At 32.9% G+C, this 18958-nt stretch overlaps 1 protein-coding gene across 31 annotated transcripts; it reads right to left on the bottom strand.

The window, feature by feature from the left end:
- Positions 1-2427: 2427 nt before the first annotated feature.
- LOC111276767 (tRNA-specific adenosine deaminase TAD3-like) lies at positions 2428-16872 on the bottom strand. Of its 31 annotated transcripts, none has more exons than XR_016343472.1 (16): positions 16717-16872; positions 14476-14574; positions 13868-13994; positions 13551-13626; positions 13017-13194; positions 12896-12947; positions 12743-12816; positions 12444-12565; positions 11728-11810; positions 10686-10785; positions 8710-9165; positions 7822-7979; positions 7395-7473; positions 6179-6262; positions 3617-3726; positions 2428-2953 (listed from the first exon to the last, which is right to left on the bottom strand). XR_016343472.1 is itself a non-coding variant. In XM_089763538.1 (13 exons), the coding sequence occupies exons 5-13, from the start codon at positions 13090-13092 to the stop codon at positions 2785-2787; spliced, it is 1242 nt and encodes a 413-aa protein (XP_089619664.1). In that variant the 5' UTR covers positions 13093-13194; positions 13551-13745; positions 13868-14019; positions 14476-14574; positions 16717-16871; the 3' UTR covers positions 2428-2784. The 31 variants fall into 31 exon arrangements, 22 of the variants coding, with proteins under 22 accessions (XP_089619664.1, XP_089619658.1, XP_022718299.2 ...); XR_016343475.1 differs by having other exon boundaries at positions 2927-2953; positions 7804-7979; XR_016343473.1 differs by lacking the exon at positions 6179-6262.
- Positions 16873-18958: the final 2086 nt, after the last annotated feature.

The following is an 18958-nucleotide window of genomic DNA, read 5'->3' as shown; positions in this document are numbered from 1 at the left end:
CATGCCATCCAAGCCAAACGTAGTCGACTACTTCGGACAAATTTTGTCCTAAATTAATCACCATAGAAAATAATTTATCCTTTGATGGCCAAAGTCCTAACCGACTGTCAACCAAAAGAAAGTAAAAAACAAGTGAGAAATCAAGTTCTGAATTCCCATTTTCATGTCAGCAAATGCATGAACCATAACTCAAATCTGCTCCATTTCTTTTACAAGTAGTAGTCAACCAAGAAACAAGAGAGAGCGACGGAGTTTCCAAAGCGATAGGTGCCTTGAATCATCACCCAAAGCAGGGTGAATGAAAAAGAAGGAGAGATATTTGATTCATATTGAGCAGAAGTCCTTCGGTTTCATTTGCTTTTTCTACTATAGCCTTGAGAGCGGAGAAACAACACGGCACTTGAGAATGCAGCGAAGAGGGCATTTTCTACAAGGAGATCGTCTTCGGTTTTCATTTATATTTATATTTATTTTTTTAACTAACATATGAATATATATATATATATATATATAGATTATAACTACATATTTTCAGGGAAAAATGAAGCAACAAATTAGCAGTGGAGTCTTCTTCAAACATATTGATAAAATCCTGAAAACTTTTGCATGGAAAATTTTACGTTCTACTAGAAACAAAAGGAACTAATCCAAACAGTCTATCCAAAATTTATTTACTTTATGTTTTAATAATTTCAAAGCTTATATTTTCATAGGAAACACAAAGAACGCTTCACTTAGTTATTCTCTTTTTTTTTTTTTTTCATTATTATGTGTCTATACTACAAGTTAAGTGTAAGATAACCAACATAATATTTGTGGCTGTATGAGTCAGAGCATATATGTCATGTATCCACTATATGCTTTTTGCCCCTTTTACAAAAAAAATGTAAAGTGAATAATTCCAAAACAAAAAGAATTGTCCATGTTTATCAATTTAAATGGTTGATTGTAATTATTCAACAGCAGAACGAAGTTTTAAAGGAATAAATATGTTTACCAATTATTAGGTGAATAAACTATGCAAATACAATTGATGATATGACTTAAAGCTCAATGGCAATGGAAAGCGAGAAAAGACATAATTGTGGTTTAACGTCTCTTAGTTTGGTTGCCTATCGACCAAATCATTCATACTTATGATCAACAATGACAAGATAAAGACCCTAAACAAAACTAAATATGCACCCTTAATGGCAATTGTCAACAGCATTCAGTTCTTTTAATCAACGTGTATGTGTAATGTAGAGGTTCAAAGATTTTTATGGCACCCACATCCACAACCGCTTATTTTTATAGTTGTCCACTCCTCTTGGTAAGGTTGCAGTCACTCTAAATAATATGTATGAGTAATATAAGCAAAGCAAATAAATGAAATGAGATTACTACTTGATGGGAATGAAAAATTATAAAGAAAAGAACGACATGAGAGTTTCCAAAGCAGAGAAATGGAGCAATCGGTGTCTGGCAACACAAGTGGCGCACAAATCCAGAAGGGCATCGCAGGCAGCTATGGAGACGGTCACATTCTTTTGAGAAGGGGGCCTCAAAGATATCAAAGCCTTAAGCGTTGGAGGGTCTGAAACGACCTGTTGATTCATTTGAAAGGACATGAGAGAAGCCGCCACAAGAATGCGGGCGGCGAGGATGGCGATTTGGGGGGATTGGGAGTTGAGAAGGAGTGGGCAAAGGGAGAGAAGGGGAGTGGGAATTGGTTGTCCTTGGGAAAGGAATTTGGTTAAGCATTTCTTGACTAGTGTTGTATGAGTATTCAAGCGGGAGAGAGCAGCGGCCAGTAACAGAGGGAAGATGACGGTATTACCATCGGAATGAGAAGGAGAAAAGCCCCTTCTTTTGCGCTTTCCACTGTTCCTTTCTTTCTCCTTCTCCTTCTCCTCCTTTGCTTCCATTTCCTCTAAGTTTAGGTTTCTTCTGCTTCCAAGATGTGATGATGGAAGCCAGGTTAAAACAACGGGAGGGAAGGCAAGGGATCCAAATGAAACTTTGTCTATTTTCTCATGAAATTTTATTTATTTTCATACTTCACTTTATTTAACATTGTCGTTTACACATCGTTCTTTTATTTTATTGATTTTTTCACACCTCGCTTTATTTAATGTTTTCCTTTTCTACATCTTCTAAATCTCTCCTTATTACTTTTTTTATTTTTAAATCTCATGTGTTGGAATAATTTTCCCAAAAATTTGGTTGAATCCACTATTATTCCTCACTCGAATTTTCATTTTAATGTCACTAAAAATTTCTTAAATTTTATATTATTTAGGAATTTTCCATAATCATTTTTATTATGACTGTTATTTATTTATTTTTGTTAATTTTCATTTGATTTATTAAATCAAACTTTTTTTAATTACAATTAAAAGACACGATGAAAGATAACAAATAATGAACAAATAAATAAAATGGCTATTTCTAAAAAAACTAGGAATAGGTCCATTAAACTTGATCAAGTCTAGTGGGTCAAGACATTAAATCTTTGGTTGAAGCACACTCAATGTGGCCCGCTTCCATTTTTTTTTTTTCTTTTAATTTCTCCATCTCCAAACAACTCACCTTTGGAGGTAATTATTATAAAAGATGAATTTCTGGAAAATTGTAAAAAAAAAAAAAAAATGCTACTGAACGCATTAGCAGCAAAGACCAGAAGAGCCAATTTTTCAAGAGGAAATTCAGGTTCATGCAAGTGCAGTGAATTTTACTTTTGCATTGCACCCCAACCACCTTAATCCCCGACTACACAGTTGCACATCACTCGTTTCCCATCAGTTACTTTAATTCTTCTTCTTCAGGCAAAACGACCCTGAAAACCGCATAGTGATGATTTAAGCTTTTCTCACCCTGTAACCTATGAACACTTCCCAATGCACCTGCTTCAGTATTCGGGAAAGCATAAAATATGCGCCTAATTCTTTGATGGACGAGAGCCATGGCACACCTTAAATACAAAACCAAATGTTCAGATATCAGATAATAGCATCACTCGAAAAGGAAGAAGCCAGTAGAAATGGTAGGCAAAAAGCTTTTCTCTTGCACAAATAAACAACCATTTGTAATTGTAAATTTATAGCTCAAATTAAAAGTCTAGTTGTATGACTCTAGCTAGCAATGCACCCATGAAGCAGAAGACCATTTTAGCAGGAGAAATAACTGATGAGGCTAGAGTGGAAGAATTCCTTTTTCTATTGTGTAGCATCTTCACCATGTATGGTGCACAAAGTTGATGGCTATTTCAACTTCCAAAGACGAGTATTTGTTACATATTTATGAAAAATATCTAGATAGCTAAAATTCAGAAGACACAAAATACGGCATGTACTTCAGGAACAAGCATGCCCCTGATCAGAAAACAGCCTATAATATAAGGCAAAGCAAACCCTTGATCAAAACCATTGCACTTTTAAGTTTTAACCAGAAACAAGCAAGCAACCACGAGAACATCTCATCCATCGGTAGAAATTGACAAGACTTGACATTTGAAATCAAATATTCTTAAATCTTAATCTCAAATTAGAATAAATCAGCTATATTCAATTTATTCATCTAAAATTAAAATAAAATGCAAACAGGAAGAGAGCTAAGTTTTGTTTAACGAACTTACATTGTACAAGGCTCCCAGGCAAGATAGATGTCATACCCAGTACACAAATAAGGCCTCACTATGGAGTTTGAACCTTCAGTATGAGCATCATGTTCTCCACCATTCTTGACCTAAAATAGTAGCATTAGACATGACTGACGTAACTCCAACCAAACAAATCTCTATGGAACTTCACATACTTGTTCAACATACAGATTGTTGCTTTAGTTGTTACTAAAATTGGCACACTTTTGATATGATCTCATATTATGCTTACATGCATATTAGTGGGTATATCATGTTGGATCTATTTTTACAGTCCTTAAGGTTGATTTTAGATTTGTCTTGCTCTATAAAGATTTATATCTCACATAGTATTTTTGTGAAAAACTAATTACAAACAAACCTTCCAAAAAATGGACAAACTTAACCTCCTTCACACATGTATGACAAATTTTGCTTTTAATGATCAATAAATTGTTATTAGTTTAGAAAAACTTAATTGGGACAATTTTGGTTATAGCTTAAAGTAAACTGCAACTAAACATTCTGTGGAAAAACTAAGAAATAAAACTGTGTAAAAAACTATGAGTAAAACTAAATGTATATTGAAAAACAGCTCAAAAAAAAATTATATAAACGCCTTAGGTTTATATACAACTAACTAATGGATAAACTAGAAAACTAAATCTTCCTAAAACTGATCCTATAATTAAGGGATTGTCTGTCCTAATTTTTTGTCCTTAATTATAGGGATACAAATACTTAATTCTAGATATACAAATATAAATATACAAATTACAAGATTACAACCAACTATAAATAAGTATTTTCCCACACTCCCCCTCAAGTTAGTGAATAGATGTTTTCCATTCCCAGCTTAGAAATAGTTTCTTGAAATGTTGCACTGCTAAGACCTTTAGTCAACACATATGCAAGTTAACCCTTGGGTGATACATACGACGTACAAATCAACCCACTGTCTAGTTTTTCTTTTATGAAATAATGGTCTACTTCAATGTGTTTTGTTCTGTCATCTTGCACAGGATTGTGTGCAATGCTTATTGCAAACTTGTTATCACAGTAGAGTCCCATTGGTCCATCCTACTTTGATCTTCAAGTCTTCTAGGATAATCTTTAACCATAGTAGTTCACAAATTCCTTGAGCCAATGCTTTTAACTTTGCTTCAGCACTTGATCTTGCCACAAAATTCTGTTTTTCACTCTTCCAAGTCACAAGATTACCACCTATGAAAGTGTAGTAGCTTGAGGTGGATCTTCTATTAGTTACTAATCCTACATAATCAGCATCTATATATGCCTTTAAAACCAGTACCAAATTTTTTTTGAATAATATACCTCTCCTAGGATTGGTCTTCAAATAGTGCAATACATGATAGACAACCTGTAGGTGCACTTCTTTAGGACTATGCATAAATTGACTTATCACACTCACAGAATATGCTATATTAGGTCTAGTATGCGAGAGATAAATGAGTCTTCCAACTAATCTCTAGTACATCTCTTTATCTATAGCAACATCTTCATTAACTTCTCCGAGTTTATGATTAGGATCTATAGAGATATTTGTAAGTTTACATGCAAGCTTCCGGTTTCCTTCAAAAGATCCATCACATATTTCTATTGTGAGATGAAAATACCATGCCGTGAGTGAACTACTTCAATTCCTAATAAGTACTTCAATCTCCCTAGCTCTTTCATCTCAAATTCTGTAGCCAAACACTGTGTTAAAGATTCTCTTTTTCATCATCTCCAATTACAATTATATCATCAACATACACTAATAGAATTATGACTTTTCCTGAATCAAAGTGTTTGATAAACAATATGTGATTTTCTTAGACTCTACTTATATCCCATTGCTAGTATCACTTTGGCAAATCTCTTGAACCAAGCGCTAGGAAACTGTTTAAAGCCATATAGAGCCTTTTTCAGCTTGCATACTTTGTTTGCTTCTAGATGACCTCTAAATCCAAGTGGAACCTTCCTATATATTTCTTCTTTCAAATCACCATGTAGAAAAGCATTTTTTACATCAAATTGTTGAAGCTGCCAATTGTAATTTGCAGCTAATGATAACAAAATCCTAATTATATTCATATTGGCAACTGGAGCAAAAGTTTCCTAATAATCCACTCCATAAGTTTGAGTGTAGCCCTTTGCCACCAACCTAGCTTTATACCTTTCAATAGTATCATCTACCTTGTATTTTACAGTGAAAACCCACTTATACCCAACTAGATTTTTTCCTTTAAGCAACTTTACCAGTTCCTATGTCTTATTTTTCTCTAAGACCTCAATTTCTATTTTCATGGCTTGCCTCCATTTCTCATTGAATAATGCCGCGGATAATGTAGTTGGAACAAAAATAAAGTTTAGGCTCAAAAGAAAATTTTTGTAGGATGTTGAGAATTTTTCAAATGATAGAAAATTAGAGATTGAGTATAGTGGATGCTTAGTACATTCTCTAGTTCCTTCCCTAGTGGGCAGATCATAATCACTAGTTATAATTTTAGGAGATTCGTGCTCATTATGAGAAATAGTGTCAAAAACTATAGTTACCTCATTTTCAAAGTTAAGATCAAGCTCTTGGACTTGCTCTGGTTCAGGATCTGAAACTTTCCTTCTTGAGTACAACTATAATTCCTTCATAGAATCAAGAACAACATTATCCTTTGTCACATGTTCTGTGTTTGGAATGTTCAAACTCAAATTCAGTGTTTGACTTGGACTCAGAAGAATTAATGGGTCAAAACATTAAAAAGGAAGACAAATCAAGCAAAAAGAAGTCTTTATCCTTATCTTCTATGAATGAAGTCTCCCCCTGAAGATAAGGTTGAGTAACAAATGGCTTACTTTCTTCAAAAGTGACATCTACAGACACAGAATTTTTGGTTGGTGGATGATATCATTTATACCCTTATGAGTTGATGAATATCCTACAAAAATGCACTTAATTGCTCTAGGATCCAACTTCCCCCTATTATGACTGTGAATATGAACAAATGATGTACAACCAAATATCCTAGGTATGAGGTTGTTTGTGGCATTAAAGCTGGGATAGAATTGTGAAAGTAATTCTATAGGAGTTTTAAATCCCAAAACCCTTGAAAATAACCTATTTATAATGTGTGTGGTAGTGAGAACAACTTCCCCCCAATAAGATTTGGGTGCGTTTGCTTAAAAAAGTAAAGCTCGAGTTGTGACTAGAAAATGACTATTTTTCCTTTCTGCCAGTCCATTCTGTTGTAGAGTATTAACACAAGATGATTCATGGATAATCCCCTCTTTTTGGAAATAAGTAGATAAACTCTAGTTGAAATAATCTCTTGCATTATCAAACCTAAATCTCTTGATTTTCACTTCAAATTAATTTTGGATCATGTTTTGGAAGCTTAAAAACATACTATTCACATCTGATTTAGATTTAAGTAAAAATATCCAAGACACCCTAGTACAATCATTTATGAAACAAATAAACCACCTTGCACCAAAAATATTAAAAATTATGGAGGGACCCTATATGTCATTATGAATTAAGTAAAAAAGAGTAGAATTTCTTTTATTGCTAACTGAAAAAGACACTCATCTATGCTTTACAAGTTCAAAAACATCACAATGAAAATTTTTGGCATTTAATCCTTTAAACAAAGAAGGAAACATATTTTTCCAAGTTCCAAAGAAGGATGTCCAAGACGAAAATGATAAAGCCAAATTTTGTCTTTATTGAGAGATTTTTCATAAAGAAATGACAAAAGTAAACTATTTTTGATATTACTTATGTTGTTTGATGTCTCAAGATAGCATAATCCATCCTTTTCCTGAGCAAGTCCAATTCTCTTCTCCTAACTCTAGTCCTGAAATTCATAATAAGAGGGATAAAATGTCATTTTGCAATTCATTGTCTCTAGTAAGTTTTTGTATAAATATCAAATTAGTAGACAATCCAAGAACATGAAGAACATTTTTAAAAACAAACGATAGATTAATTTGAACATCTCTTAATCCTACCACTGTAGTAGGTGAACCATCTGCAATAACAATTTTCTTATTATTAGGACACAGGGAATATGTAGTAAACTTCTGTGAGGAATGTGTCATATGATCAGTGGCTCCTGAGTCAATGACCCAAGAACTCATAATAAGCTTAACCAAGATATTTAATCCATGAGAACCAGAAGCTTTACCTGAATTAGAGAACTTACCCAAAGAATATACCCCAGTAGGCTTTTCGAGAGTTTTCAATAGGCTTCTTAGTTTCTCAATCCTTTCTGTGTCTAACTCTCTTTGTTCCTGAGACTTTGTAGTACTCCAATGGTTTTACCAGTTGTCACTTTCTCAAATCGAGTAGTAGTGGCAAATTCTGTTATCTCTGGCACAGTTATCTTTCTCAAAACTAAAACGAGTCTTGATAGTAAAAGTTTAACTAGAGACAATTTTAAGCAATGAAGGCCAAAGAAGGAAAAAATATGACTAAAAGATTTAACAAGATTTGGCTATGAAGGCCTAAAATAGAATTCAACAATGAAGGTTGAAAAAATTTTCTTCCCAAGAAGAGCCTAAAGCTCTGATACCATGTGAAAAAACTAAGAAATAAAACCATGGAAAACTAAAAGTAAAACTAAATGTATATTGAAAAACTACTAATAAAGAATTATACAAACACTTTAGGTTTATATACAACTAACTAGTGGGTAAACTAGGAAACTAAACCTTTCTAAAACTGATCTTATAATTAAGGGATTGTCCATTCTAATTTTTTGGCCTTAATTCTAGGGATACAAATATAAATGTACAGATTATAAGATTACAATCAGCTGTAAATAAGTGTTTTCCCACACATACAGCTATATCAATTGCATCTTTCTTCCCGAATGACAAACATATTGCAACAAACTGCGTCAATCAACATTCTTTTAAATCTAAAACGAACCTAAAAAATCATTACACATTAACCTTTTTCTGCATACAGGCAAGCAGACGATTCCAGCAGTATTCTAAAACAACATTGAAGGATATGCTACCACATTCAGCTCTGTTTATATTGACTACAACGGTGAAAATTCAATATATGCAGAAGAATGTCAACTCACATTTGCAAGGTTGATCCTTTGTCTCTTTGCCGGAGAAACTGAGGAAGAAGAATGAATGCAATCAATTTCATAAGAGTTTCCATTGTGCCCAGAACCAGGGAACAAATGTCTGTCCCTGGCAGCAGAAGCTTCAATAGCAACAATGGCAGCATGTCGCAATGGGTGCCAATAAGAAGGACTTCTATGCATTAATTTCTGAGCCCACAGCCAAGGGTTTAAACAAGAAACAGCAGTGCAACATTTTTGGAGATTGTTGGACGATCCATTTGAAAGTAAACTTATATCTCTTGCTATCCTGTTAGCATCGGCATGAGCAGTGAATGCTTCCAACTGTTTGAAATAGCAGGCTTCAGTCTTTGCTTTGTTTGATTGCATATGCCAAGAACAGACTTCATCACATGCACTTGCAATTATCTGCCTAACTAATGGATCAACAATTATAGCAGCATTGACGACCTGCAAAGAAACACAGCTTTAGATGAGAACAACATAATATCCGCAAACAACAGAAACTAAGGGATGGAATACCACCAGAAAAGGATTTGAGGCATACTTACCTTAGGTGAAAATTTAGGAAATAGGACTGTTTATTGCTTGACCTTATTTATTCAGGTTCCACTATATGAGGTTTATATTAGGGTAGAGCTCATATGCATAAATTATTTTGCAACATCTGTTACTATCGATCATTGACAATTTTGAATTGCAGAGATGAGATCAGAGGTTTGAGGTTACTATTGAGTTTTTCTTCTCCTTATTTTAGTTTTCTTTGTTCTCTCAATTTTCTGCCAGTTTTAATATTGATATGACATTGATAAGAATGCAATCAACCATGTTACCATATTAAGATTTGAAAAATGATAAATTCATGTAAGTGACAGAGCAGGAGTTAAAAGCACTTTTCATAAACCTGTCCTAAGGTAATTTCATAAGAAGCTAAAGACAATTCATCATTAATAATCGCATGCATCAAATCTCTTCACTAGTGAACTCTTAGGCCTTAGCAGAACAGTACATCCATACAAAGAAGTTCACCAAAAGAAATGTGGCAACACCACCAAACTTAAAAAGGCCTTATCTCCTAAAATTAACCAAAATTAATAAAAAAAACAAAATACTACTTAAAGACACAAAAATCTAAGAATTACTATAATTATTGTAGCCACCATAAAGTCCTGAACCAGCCAAAGACTGAATAGAGACCAGAATTATGTATGTTTTTGACACTTGGTCTTGTCTTTCCTTGATCCTTCTGCAACACAAAGCATTACAAAGATTAGTCTAGCCCCACTAACCAACTATATAAAGTGAAGCCTCAAGTCTTAGGTTGGTCACTATAGGGTGGGCTTGGGTACAGATCTTACATTCGAGCCTTAGCACTGGTTAAGGATGGAAATATGGTAATTGAGGGAACAAATTATCTAGGAATTTACTTTTTATGGGACTGATGCTAATTCTTACATATATTTAGGTTATTTTAGATTATTTATATTAATTAGTATTTTACTTATTTTTCAAGTATTTAGTGTTTTATTTGGTACTTTGTGTTTTACTAGGTTTAGGGTTTACTTATAAATGTCCAGGTTATTTCTGTTTCTAAGAGGCTTGGATTAATGAAGTATTGGGATATTGAGATTTCAGATACTTGATATTGAATTATTGATATGTTTGAGGATTTAAATGCTAAATTCAGATTATTGCTTGAGTTTTTCGATTTGAGTATACCTGTTCTAGATCAAGCACCTTACGTTCTCTTTAAGCTGACTTATGAGAACCAATTATAGGTCCTGATACTGTTAGCCTGCTAGAAATCACTATGAACCAACCCTTCTATTCAGAATTATTTATAGAAGCTACTTCAGACAGCATATAGGCACTGCTATTATAAATGGACTGGAGTTCATGAAGTGGCAGCTTATCTGATACATATCCTTAAACAATAAAACCATTGCATGAGAAAACAATTAAAATAATACCAAATGATCACCAGATTTCGCCAACTCTACAGTAGACTTCATAAAGCTGAATACTGATTTAGCATCCTCTTCACTAAACCCAGTAATGCCATCAATATTGCTGCAGATAACCCAAAAAAGAGCATATAAAGAAATACATTATAGTATTGAGAACATAAAGGATTACAGCTTGTGAGAGGCATAAAAAATAAGTTGAATGAGAGAAAATAATTTCAGCTCCACAGAAAATCACAACTTAAACATTTCAGAATCCAAACAAAATTTCCTACTCTGAAACCCCCTCCAACAAAATGTACTAGACAATGTGCTGCTCAAAATGTTTCCCATGCAATCGAAGCCAGCCTTTAAATGTGGTTATAACCCACTATCATATCCCCTTGTTTGAATAAATACATAATCTCCATTCTATTACATTTGCTATCCTATGCAAAGCATTTTCCTGAATAAATAAATGGCATAAGAAAATACAACAAAAATACTTTTTAAGCTATGCTTTCACACTATCAAAGTAAGAGCATATTTCAAGTACTTAATGTGGATGAAATTTATTGCAGTTCACAACATATAGATCTCAAGGGAGTTCCCTAAGTAAAAATTGCTAATTTTTTTAAAAGATTGAACATCATTTTAGAGCTTCTGATTAAAACTTAAGAAGTTGTTTTACTCCCTACTGCTGGAGTTAACTTGTCGCTAGCCCAAACTTTAAAGCATCTGTTTAGACTGTGCCAGATTCCAAGAGACAAACACTTATTTAACTTAAAGACCTTGAACGAAAAAAAAAAAAAAACTCCTCTAGTCCTCAAATTTGCACCAAAATAGATGACAGTGAGAGCAAGGAGGGAAGGGGAATGAATATGAATAGGTCATTAAAATATATAAAGTGAACATTGAGCACCCATTCACACCCTTTCTCAACAACGGCTATAGATGCATGCTCTTTTTCAGCTTCATATTGATGTTTTATAGATTTTATCAACATGGGCTACCTGGTTTTAATTTAAAAAGGAAAAAGCCAAAAGTAGATCAATGATATAAGGCTTACTAGGTTGGTGGATGATATGAGGTTGGCCATAGTTTGCACTGTTCTTGCCATTCCTCTTTTGATAATGCAGCATATTTGCTAACCTAAAAGTCATTTAGGTAATATGTCAAAAGAAAAATCATAACAAGAACTTAAGGGAGGTCCAAAGAGCCATGACTTCAGTGAAGGAAACTTCAAATAAAAATAATTACCCGAAAATGTCAAGGGTAAGGTCAAATTGTTGAATAAAGAACTTCCAACCTCCACAGATTTCAGTCATATGAAATATTCAACAAAAGAAATAGAAAATAGACAGCAAATTCACAAGGAATAACTTAAAAATGCAAAATGTGACAATGATAATAGTAACAACAACAGAAGACAGCAGAAAAAGAGAGAGGTGCATATAGAGGTGCACACACATGCACAAAAGAAACAATGAAACAAAATATAAAATGAGGCAAACTATTTCCTAAGCTTTGAAACATCAACCATTGCAAAGAAAGCACAAAATGGCAAAAGAAAAGCTATAGGAAAGAGAAGCAATATAAAAGACTTTTCCAATCTAAAGTTTATATTCGGCACCTCCATTGTGCATCAAGAAAGAGCAGTTAGGCTAGGTTATTTTTCATTGTTATGCACACCCCTTTTGTATTAGATGACCCACTGGTAGGAAAAAAAATGGGTCTTAGATAAAATAGTGTTACAAGACAAAGAAGAAAAAAAGGATGACTCACTTTTGTAATAAAAGGAGTCAAGTTGTAGGAATTCACAATCTCTTGCACATCTGGTGGCATACTGTTGGATTGTGTTTCACTTTCAGAAGCTAAACATAATATAACAGATAATTCTGGTTTTCCTGTCACATAAACCAATTATCACAACCACATGCTTGAAAGAGAATTTGATCCCCTTCAATAATTGAATGCAGCAAGATTTTCGGGAATAGGAATTATTATGAACATTGGAATGAAGGTTTGTTGAAGCAAAGTGAAAGAATTGTCCAAGAATAGAAAATAGGCACAGTATTACTAACCCCCTTCAAGATTCCTTTTGTGAATCCGCTTTAAATGATGGAGATTTTGAAGTGGAGCTATCTGATTAAGCCATCTATCATTCCATTCCAAACTTGTTAGTAATTAATAGTATGAATAAACTATAATAAAGAAGAAACAGGGGTAAACCTTACCTTATAAGAGTATTGGCATGTCTTGGTTCAATAAGGGAAGCATAAACATTCACTGTACAATGTATATGTCAGTTAAAGAATTACAGAAAAGAAGAAAAGAAAAGAGAAAGGATGAGCTGACCGGTGGGTTGGAGGGTGGGTGGAACGGGTGGATTGGGTGGAATATGAATGATTTGCAGCGGCTGCTTCTTGTTCATTTTGAGGGAAGATAGGGTTCTCAAATAGCTGCTTCCAAGTTCCAAAGGAAGGAGAAAGGATTTGAAGCTCAGCACTGTTTTTGCTTTGTTCTGTGCCCTCAACTGCTCTATGATAAAAAGCATATATAGAGTAAAAATATAAAACAAATAATGATAAAATTTTTGAAATATCAAATTCAATATCTTCTTACCTTAAAACTACTTCACCTTAAGAACCACACACACCAAAGAAAAAAATTAAAAACAAAAAAAAAAATTGAATTACGTTTTCTCACAAACCCTATTTGGTTGCTCAGAACCGTTGGAAAACAAAAGAAAGTAAAATCTCCAAATTAAAAAAAAAAAATAGTTTAAACGACAAGGCGTGACCTTTTAGTCTTATTTTCTTATTTCGGAGTAAGAATATTAATGAAAAAAAAATGTGCATAAGGTGGAAACAGAAGGCGAATATTTTTTACCTGATACAGATTTTTTTTCCAGGAAAGCTGCCTAGAAAGTGGTGGAAAATAAAGGAAAAATGCCTTTACTGGGGAGCTGAGAGAAAGAGAGTCAGAGTGAGATGGCTACAGTCAGCAAGGGGTTTGAAAATCTGAATTTAGCTTCGCTCTTTGCAGTAAATTTAGTCAGAACGAAAATGGCATTCCTGTAAATAACTGATTATTTTGAAATGAATGAAGAAAAAAAATAACCAAACGAATTCAATATCAAGAAAGGTCAGCATTCATAATCATATAGCTCTAGACTCATCAAAGTTAAGCATTAATGCATCAAACACCTTTTCTATGCCTTCAACAGATGAACTCTTCGGCTTCAAAGTGGCAGAAACTGTTAAACTCTGTCGCACCGCCACCAGGAACAAGTTTTGGATTCTTGATTATGTTTCTTGCAACAGACATGGCATCCTGTTAATTGAAACTAACTTCAGAACTTCAAGAAGAAAAAGGAAACAAGCTTCAGAACTTAACCCTTTGGGGTAAACATAATAACAAGCAGATGTGTATTGTTTAACTTATCAGGGTTTTAGACGTGTAGTTACTAGATAAAATATTTTATTTCTAGATACCACAAGATAACTACAAGAAGCTGCTAAGAAAAACACATCTAATTAGTTATCAATTATCAATGCTTTAATATAATATTTTCTCAATTGGAACAACAACTTATCCTCTTGAGACTAAGACGCAACAAAAGTCAATGAAAGTTAAGAACATACTTAATATAAATTCACTCTTAAAATACCTGAGCCTCCACAAATATTTCATCTTTAAACTTCTTTACAGTTAAGCATGTGCATGTGTGTGCATAATGCATGATGACACTAACAACAATAATAACAATATAACAGACCAGAAAAGAGTGCTATAAAACCTTAGATGCTATTACCTTTTGATGCCTAGCTCTTGTCTAATGCTCAAGCTTAGACCTTGGTCCTGTAGAAGCCATTATATTCTCGCACTATATCATGATGTGCATAGGAATGACCTGCAGGAAAATTAAACCAAAGAATAAATAGATGCAATAGTTAAGTACAGGAAATTAAAGTCAATTTCAATAAAGAATAGATAATGAAAAGCATCAACTCATATTTGACAATGGTTCATAAAATTGTAAAATGGCCCATTGATCACACTAAGTGATGTTAACTATATTGATTCAAATAGCCAAGACCTCAATTAGAAACAAAACAGAAGATTCTCAACCCATGAGAACATAGTAAATTTAAATATGTTATTTATTGGCTGACAACGAGCAAGCATTTTTCACTTCCTTTGCTCCATACTATATCTCAAATCACATGATTTGGTGTTTCAACAAATTGAGTCGCCTTTCTGACTGACTCTTATTCATCAGAAATCAAAGTTTAAGATTGCATAGTAAAAAATATCACCTTATTTCACAGTCAAATAATATCTTCCTTTCATTTTTATTTGAAAAGAAAAGACTGATAGCGGAGCACTTCTGACATAAGAGAGTTGCCAAGATAATCATATGCAAGACTGCCAATGATCACTTGGAACCTCCTTTGTGGAGAGGCACGACTACCAATCAGCCTACGTCTTCCTAATAAGTAATTAATTCTCATGCAACGAAAGGAAAAAAGGTGCATGTCCCAACACCCAGCTGTCACAAAAGGGGCACTGGACCACCAAAACAAAAATATCAAGAAAAGCGGAAGAAATAATGCTTAAAGAAACACAATTATTCGAAAAAGGATTCTACTAATCCCTGTTTGTGGTATTAGAATAAAAGAATAGATAACTGAAAATCAATGATCCAATTCCTTGACGCTCCATTTATTATTTGCTATTTGCTGAACTATTTCTCTCCCTATCCAAACTCTTTCAAAATTAGTAGCAACAACCAAAAGATTACTTTCTCCACCTTGCAACCAGAATTATTATGCTAAATTGCTGGTAATCCAACAGCTCCAGTTTAGCTCCAGAAGTGAAAGTTAGAACATGGTAGAATAATGAAATTTGAAATCTTTTTCTATTCTCCTTTTCTCGTAAAAATGGATTTGCAGTGCAGATTATGTGCAATAAAACAAGCTTCATTCCTTGCTAGCAGTCATCAAGGACAAGCAATTGCTCGTAACAAAAATCGTGCAACTGTAAAATTTGTTTGACACTAAATGACTAGTACCGGTGCCTACAAACTGTCAAAACTGAAACTTGACATCATAATTCTTGACAAGCAAAAAATAATCAACTTGTCCATCTATATAAGAAGCCTAATATCAGTACAAATGATTCTTTATCTTTTAACCAAATAAAATTACAAAAAGGAACAACAAAGAATACCAAGCCTAACAAATAAGAAATCCATCAACTAACATATATTATAAGACCTTTGTGCGGAAAGATTGAAACAATTAGAAAACATCATTTAGAAAGCAGAGTTGTTATATGCAAGTCATCAATCTTGAAGTCATATACTGGGCAGATAAGTTCATTCAAGTAAAACTCCACTTTTGCTGAACTAAACCCTATAAGAAATTCAAAGTAATCACAAAAAAAAAAAAAAAGCTAATTTGAAGCGATTGACCTGCATGCAAGCTAGTTATAACCCTAATTTCAAAAATCTCTTTAGCAAAGGGTATTATTAAATGTGACATTCAAAACAAAACCACACAGTGAATTCTCACAAGCACTCTGATAAAGCCAAATCAAAATTAACTGTATTCATCAGCCTTCGTTAACGAAATTTATCAATCAAAAAAGACCCCAGATGATAAATAAATGAAATTTTCACTATAAGCAAAAATTCCCTAGTAATTCAACATTTCGTAAGCTAAACCAAGGCAGCAAAAAACAACCCATTCTGTTTATTTGAGAGGTAAGGTAAAGAAAACCCCAAAAAGAAATGAAAACAATGAAAAACCAGCTCTACCAAACTAAGCAAAAAATCGAAGCAAACCAAACTGTAAAAATCTCAGTTGGCTTTTAGTTTCTAGCTAGAGATAAGCTAAAACAAGACGGACCCACCGCCATTTTTATGCCATAAACGTGCTGTGAGATTTGCTTTCGTTTTTATCAAAGGAAAATAAAAAGAAAAAAGCGCGTATAAAATATAAATAAATATATAAATACATACATGCCGATAGAGGCGAGAGAGAGACCCCACCTTCAAGAGCACGTTCCTGTGGCCACGGCCGGTGGTGGTGATGGTGGCTGTGATGGCGAGATATGGAGAGACAAAAACATCGAGAAGATGCTCTTTATATTATCAGATTTTTATATTTTGCATCAGCGACCATTGCTATTTGTTGCTCCCCACCAATAGTAGCCCTCCACCCGATCCAACTTTTCTAACAGATAACAAATTGTTACTATGGTTTTTTTCCATGTGCTTTTTAATATTTAAATTTTAAAATTATTAAATATATTTTATTAAAAATGGTTACATGAATTAATTAAAATTTTAAATTCTCGTAAAACTTTGATAAATATAAAAATAAATCAAAAATTGATCTAAAATGAAAATCTATTAGGCAAAACTCAAGAATTCCTTAAAATTAATAAAAAATGTCAATTTTGTAGTTTTCTTTTGACCAATTGATGCACATTTGTTTGGAACGATACTAACATTTATGAATCACGACGGATTGAGCCTCCTATAGTTCTCCCCACTCCCATGTAAAAGGATTTTCGACCATCTCCCCGGGCCTTCATCCTCTATGTTCCTTTTCATTTTAATGGAAATGTCCTACTTTTAATTTACTTGCATTAAGTCAACGAGAATTAGATTTCATGTTAAAATAAGATGATGTTAATTATGATTGACATTACTTTGGACAAAATTTTTAAAAATTTATAATCTACCCTTTACTTCACCCGATCCCATTAGTTATAATTTATTTACTTTACTTACCTATAAAGGGCATTACATGTCGAAACTGGCAACTTCTTGGTGTAGCAATCTCATGTCGTTTAAGTCGAACTCAGTTGGCTATTTTGACTCCACCCGACCTCATTAGCTATAGAATACTTACTCTACTTACTTATGGGAAGGCATTACGCCTCGAAACCTGACAACTTGATGCAGTAACCCCATGCCATTTGAGCCAAACTTAGTTGACTACTTTGGACAAATTTTATCCTAAATTAATCACCATAGACAATTATTTATTCTTTGATGGCCAAAGTCCTAGATTAATCATATTGATAATTATTTATGGCAAAATCATGTTTGGTAAGGCTTTGATAATTCCATATTGTCTACTTATTTAGGGTTAATGGGAGACAAATAAATCCAAAGACGGTAAGGCTTAATAATTTTACATTTTTTCTCAGTTAGGGACATGATATTCTATTTGTTAAAAAATAAAGTAAAAAACGACATCGTCAATTCAAAAGCACAAATATCAAATACAAGAAAACGAGTATTCTTGAATGATTTACTTTTATTCTATTACATTCCTCTTATTATTAATTCAAAAAGAAAATAGAGAATTAAAAAAAAGGGTGAAGGCCTTGTAATTCCCCATTTCTTTCTTTTTGTTTCAAAAGATACATAAAATATCTAATTTTGTTATTAATTTTCAAATAAAATGAACTTAATTTGCCATTTTGAAAACGAAACAACTAAGAAAACTATATTGTTATTATTGTAATAATAATATTTATAGAGAAATAGTAAGGGCTTTACTTTGTATTTTATAATCTATATTTTAATTAAAAAAAGGTAGTACCAGTACTGTAATTATTTTGTTATAAAATCAAAAAATTATCACTGAAATTTATAGCTTTTTGTTTACAAAAAACAATCACTCTTCTATTGTATATACTTGAATTAAATCATTCTTATTTTTAAGTATCGACTACATGTTTGTGCACATTTTGATTTTATACATAATAATACTTTGCTTTACTTGTCTATAGTCATTTTTGCATTAACATTTTCTTACAGAATATTTACATATAATCTCTTGTATGACCAGTTTATCATACATCAGTTTCAATATTACTATTTCTACCTATTTTATGTAATCATTTAGTGGACTTATTCTCTTATAATTGTCCAACACCTGTTACTAATTAAATGATTTTCATGTCCAATACTATTTTGTATATGTTGGGAATCATGTTGCAATTAGAATTGAATCAGCACAAAGCTTGTTAACTTTTAGCATGAGCAACCTATTTATTAAAGGATTGAATAACTCAAAATATAACAGCTTCAACATAAGTAAAGACTTTACCACTTTGTTCATGCTTATTACTAAATATGGCTATCTTTTGCACCAGTTGCAAGGCATGGTAAATGTTTAGGATAATCAAGCATATGCCTTTTTATTCATTGAAAATGAATACACTTCATTTTAAAGCTTTTTTTTTTGTACATGTCTAATTAAAGAATTTTAAAT

This window comes from Durio zibethinus, chromosome 7 (genome assembly GCF_047325235.1).
Source record: "Durio zibethinus cultivar Kanyao isolate XHJ-2024 chromosome 7, ASM4732523v1, whole genome shotgun sequence".
NCBI classification, from domain to species: Eukaryota; Viridiplantae; Streptophyta; class Magnoliopsida; order Malvales; family Malvaceae; genus Durio; species Durio zibethinus.
This window is presented reverse-complemented; position numbering and strand designations above follow the sequence as displayed.

Excerpts from the sequence above, each read along its gene's own strand:
- LOC111276767 (XM_089763538.1), bottom strand. The coding sequence starts at position 13,092 with ATGAACAAGAAGCAGCCGCTGCAAATCATTCATATTCCACCCAATCCA. Across the intron at positions 12,948-13,016 it reads ACCCACCCTCCAACCCACCG|TGAATGTTTATGCTTCCCTT; the intron begins GTCAGCTCATCC and ends TACATTGTACAG. Across the intron at positions 10,786-11,727 it reads TCATATCATCCACCAACCTA|CAATATTGATGGCATTACTG; the intron begins GTAAGCCTTATA and ends GGTTATCTGCAG.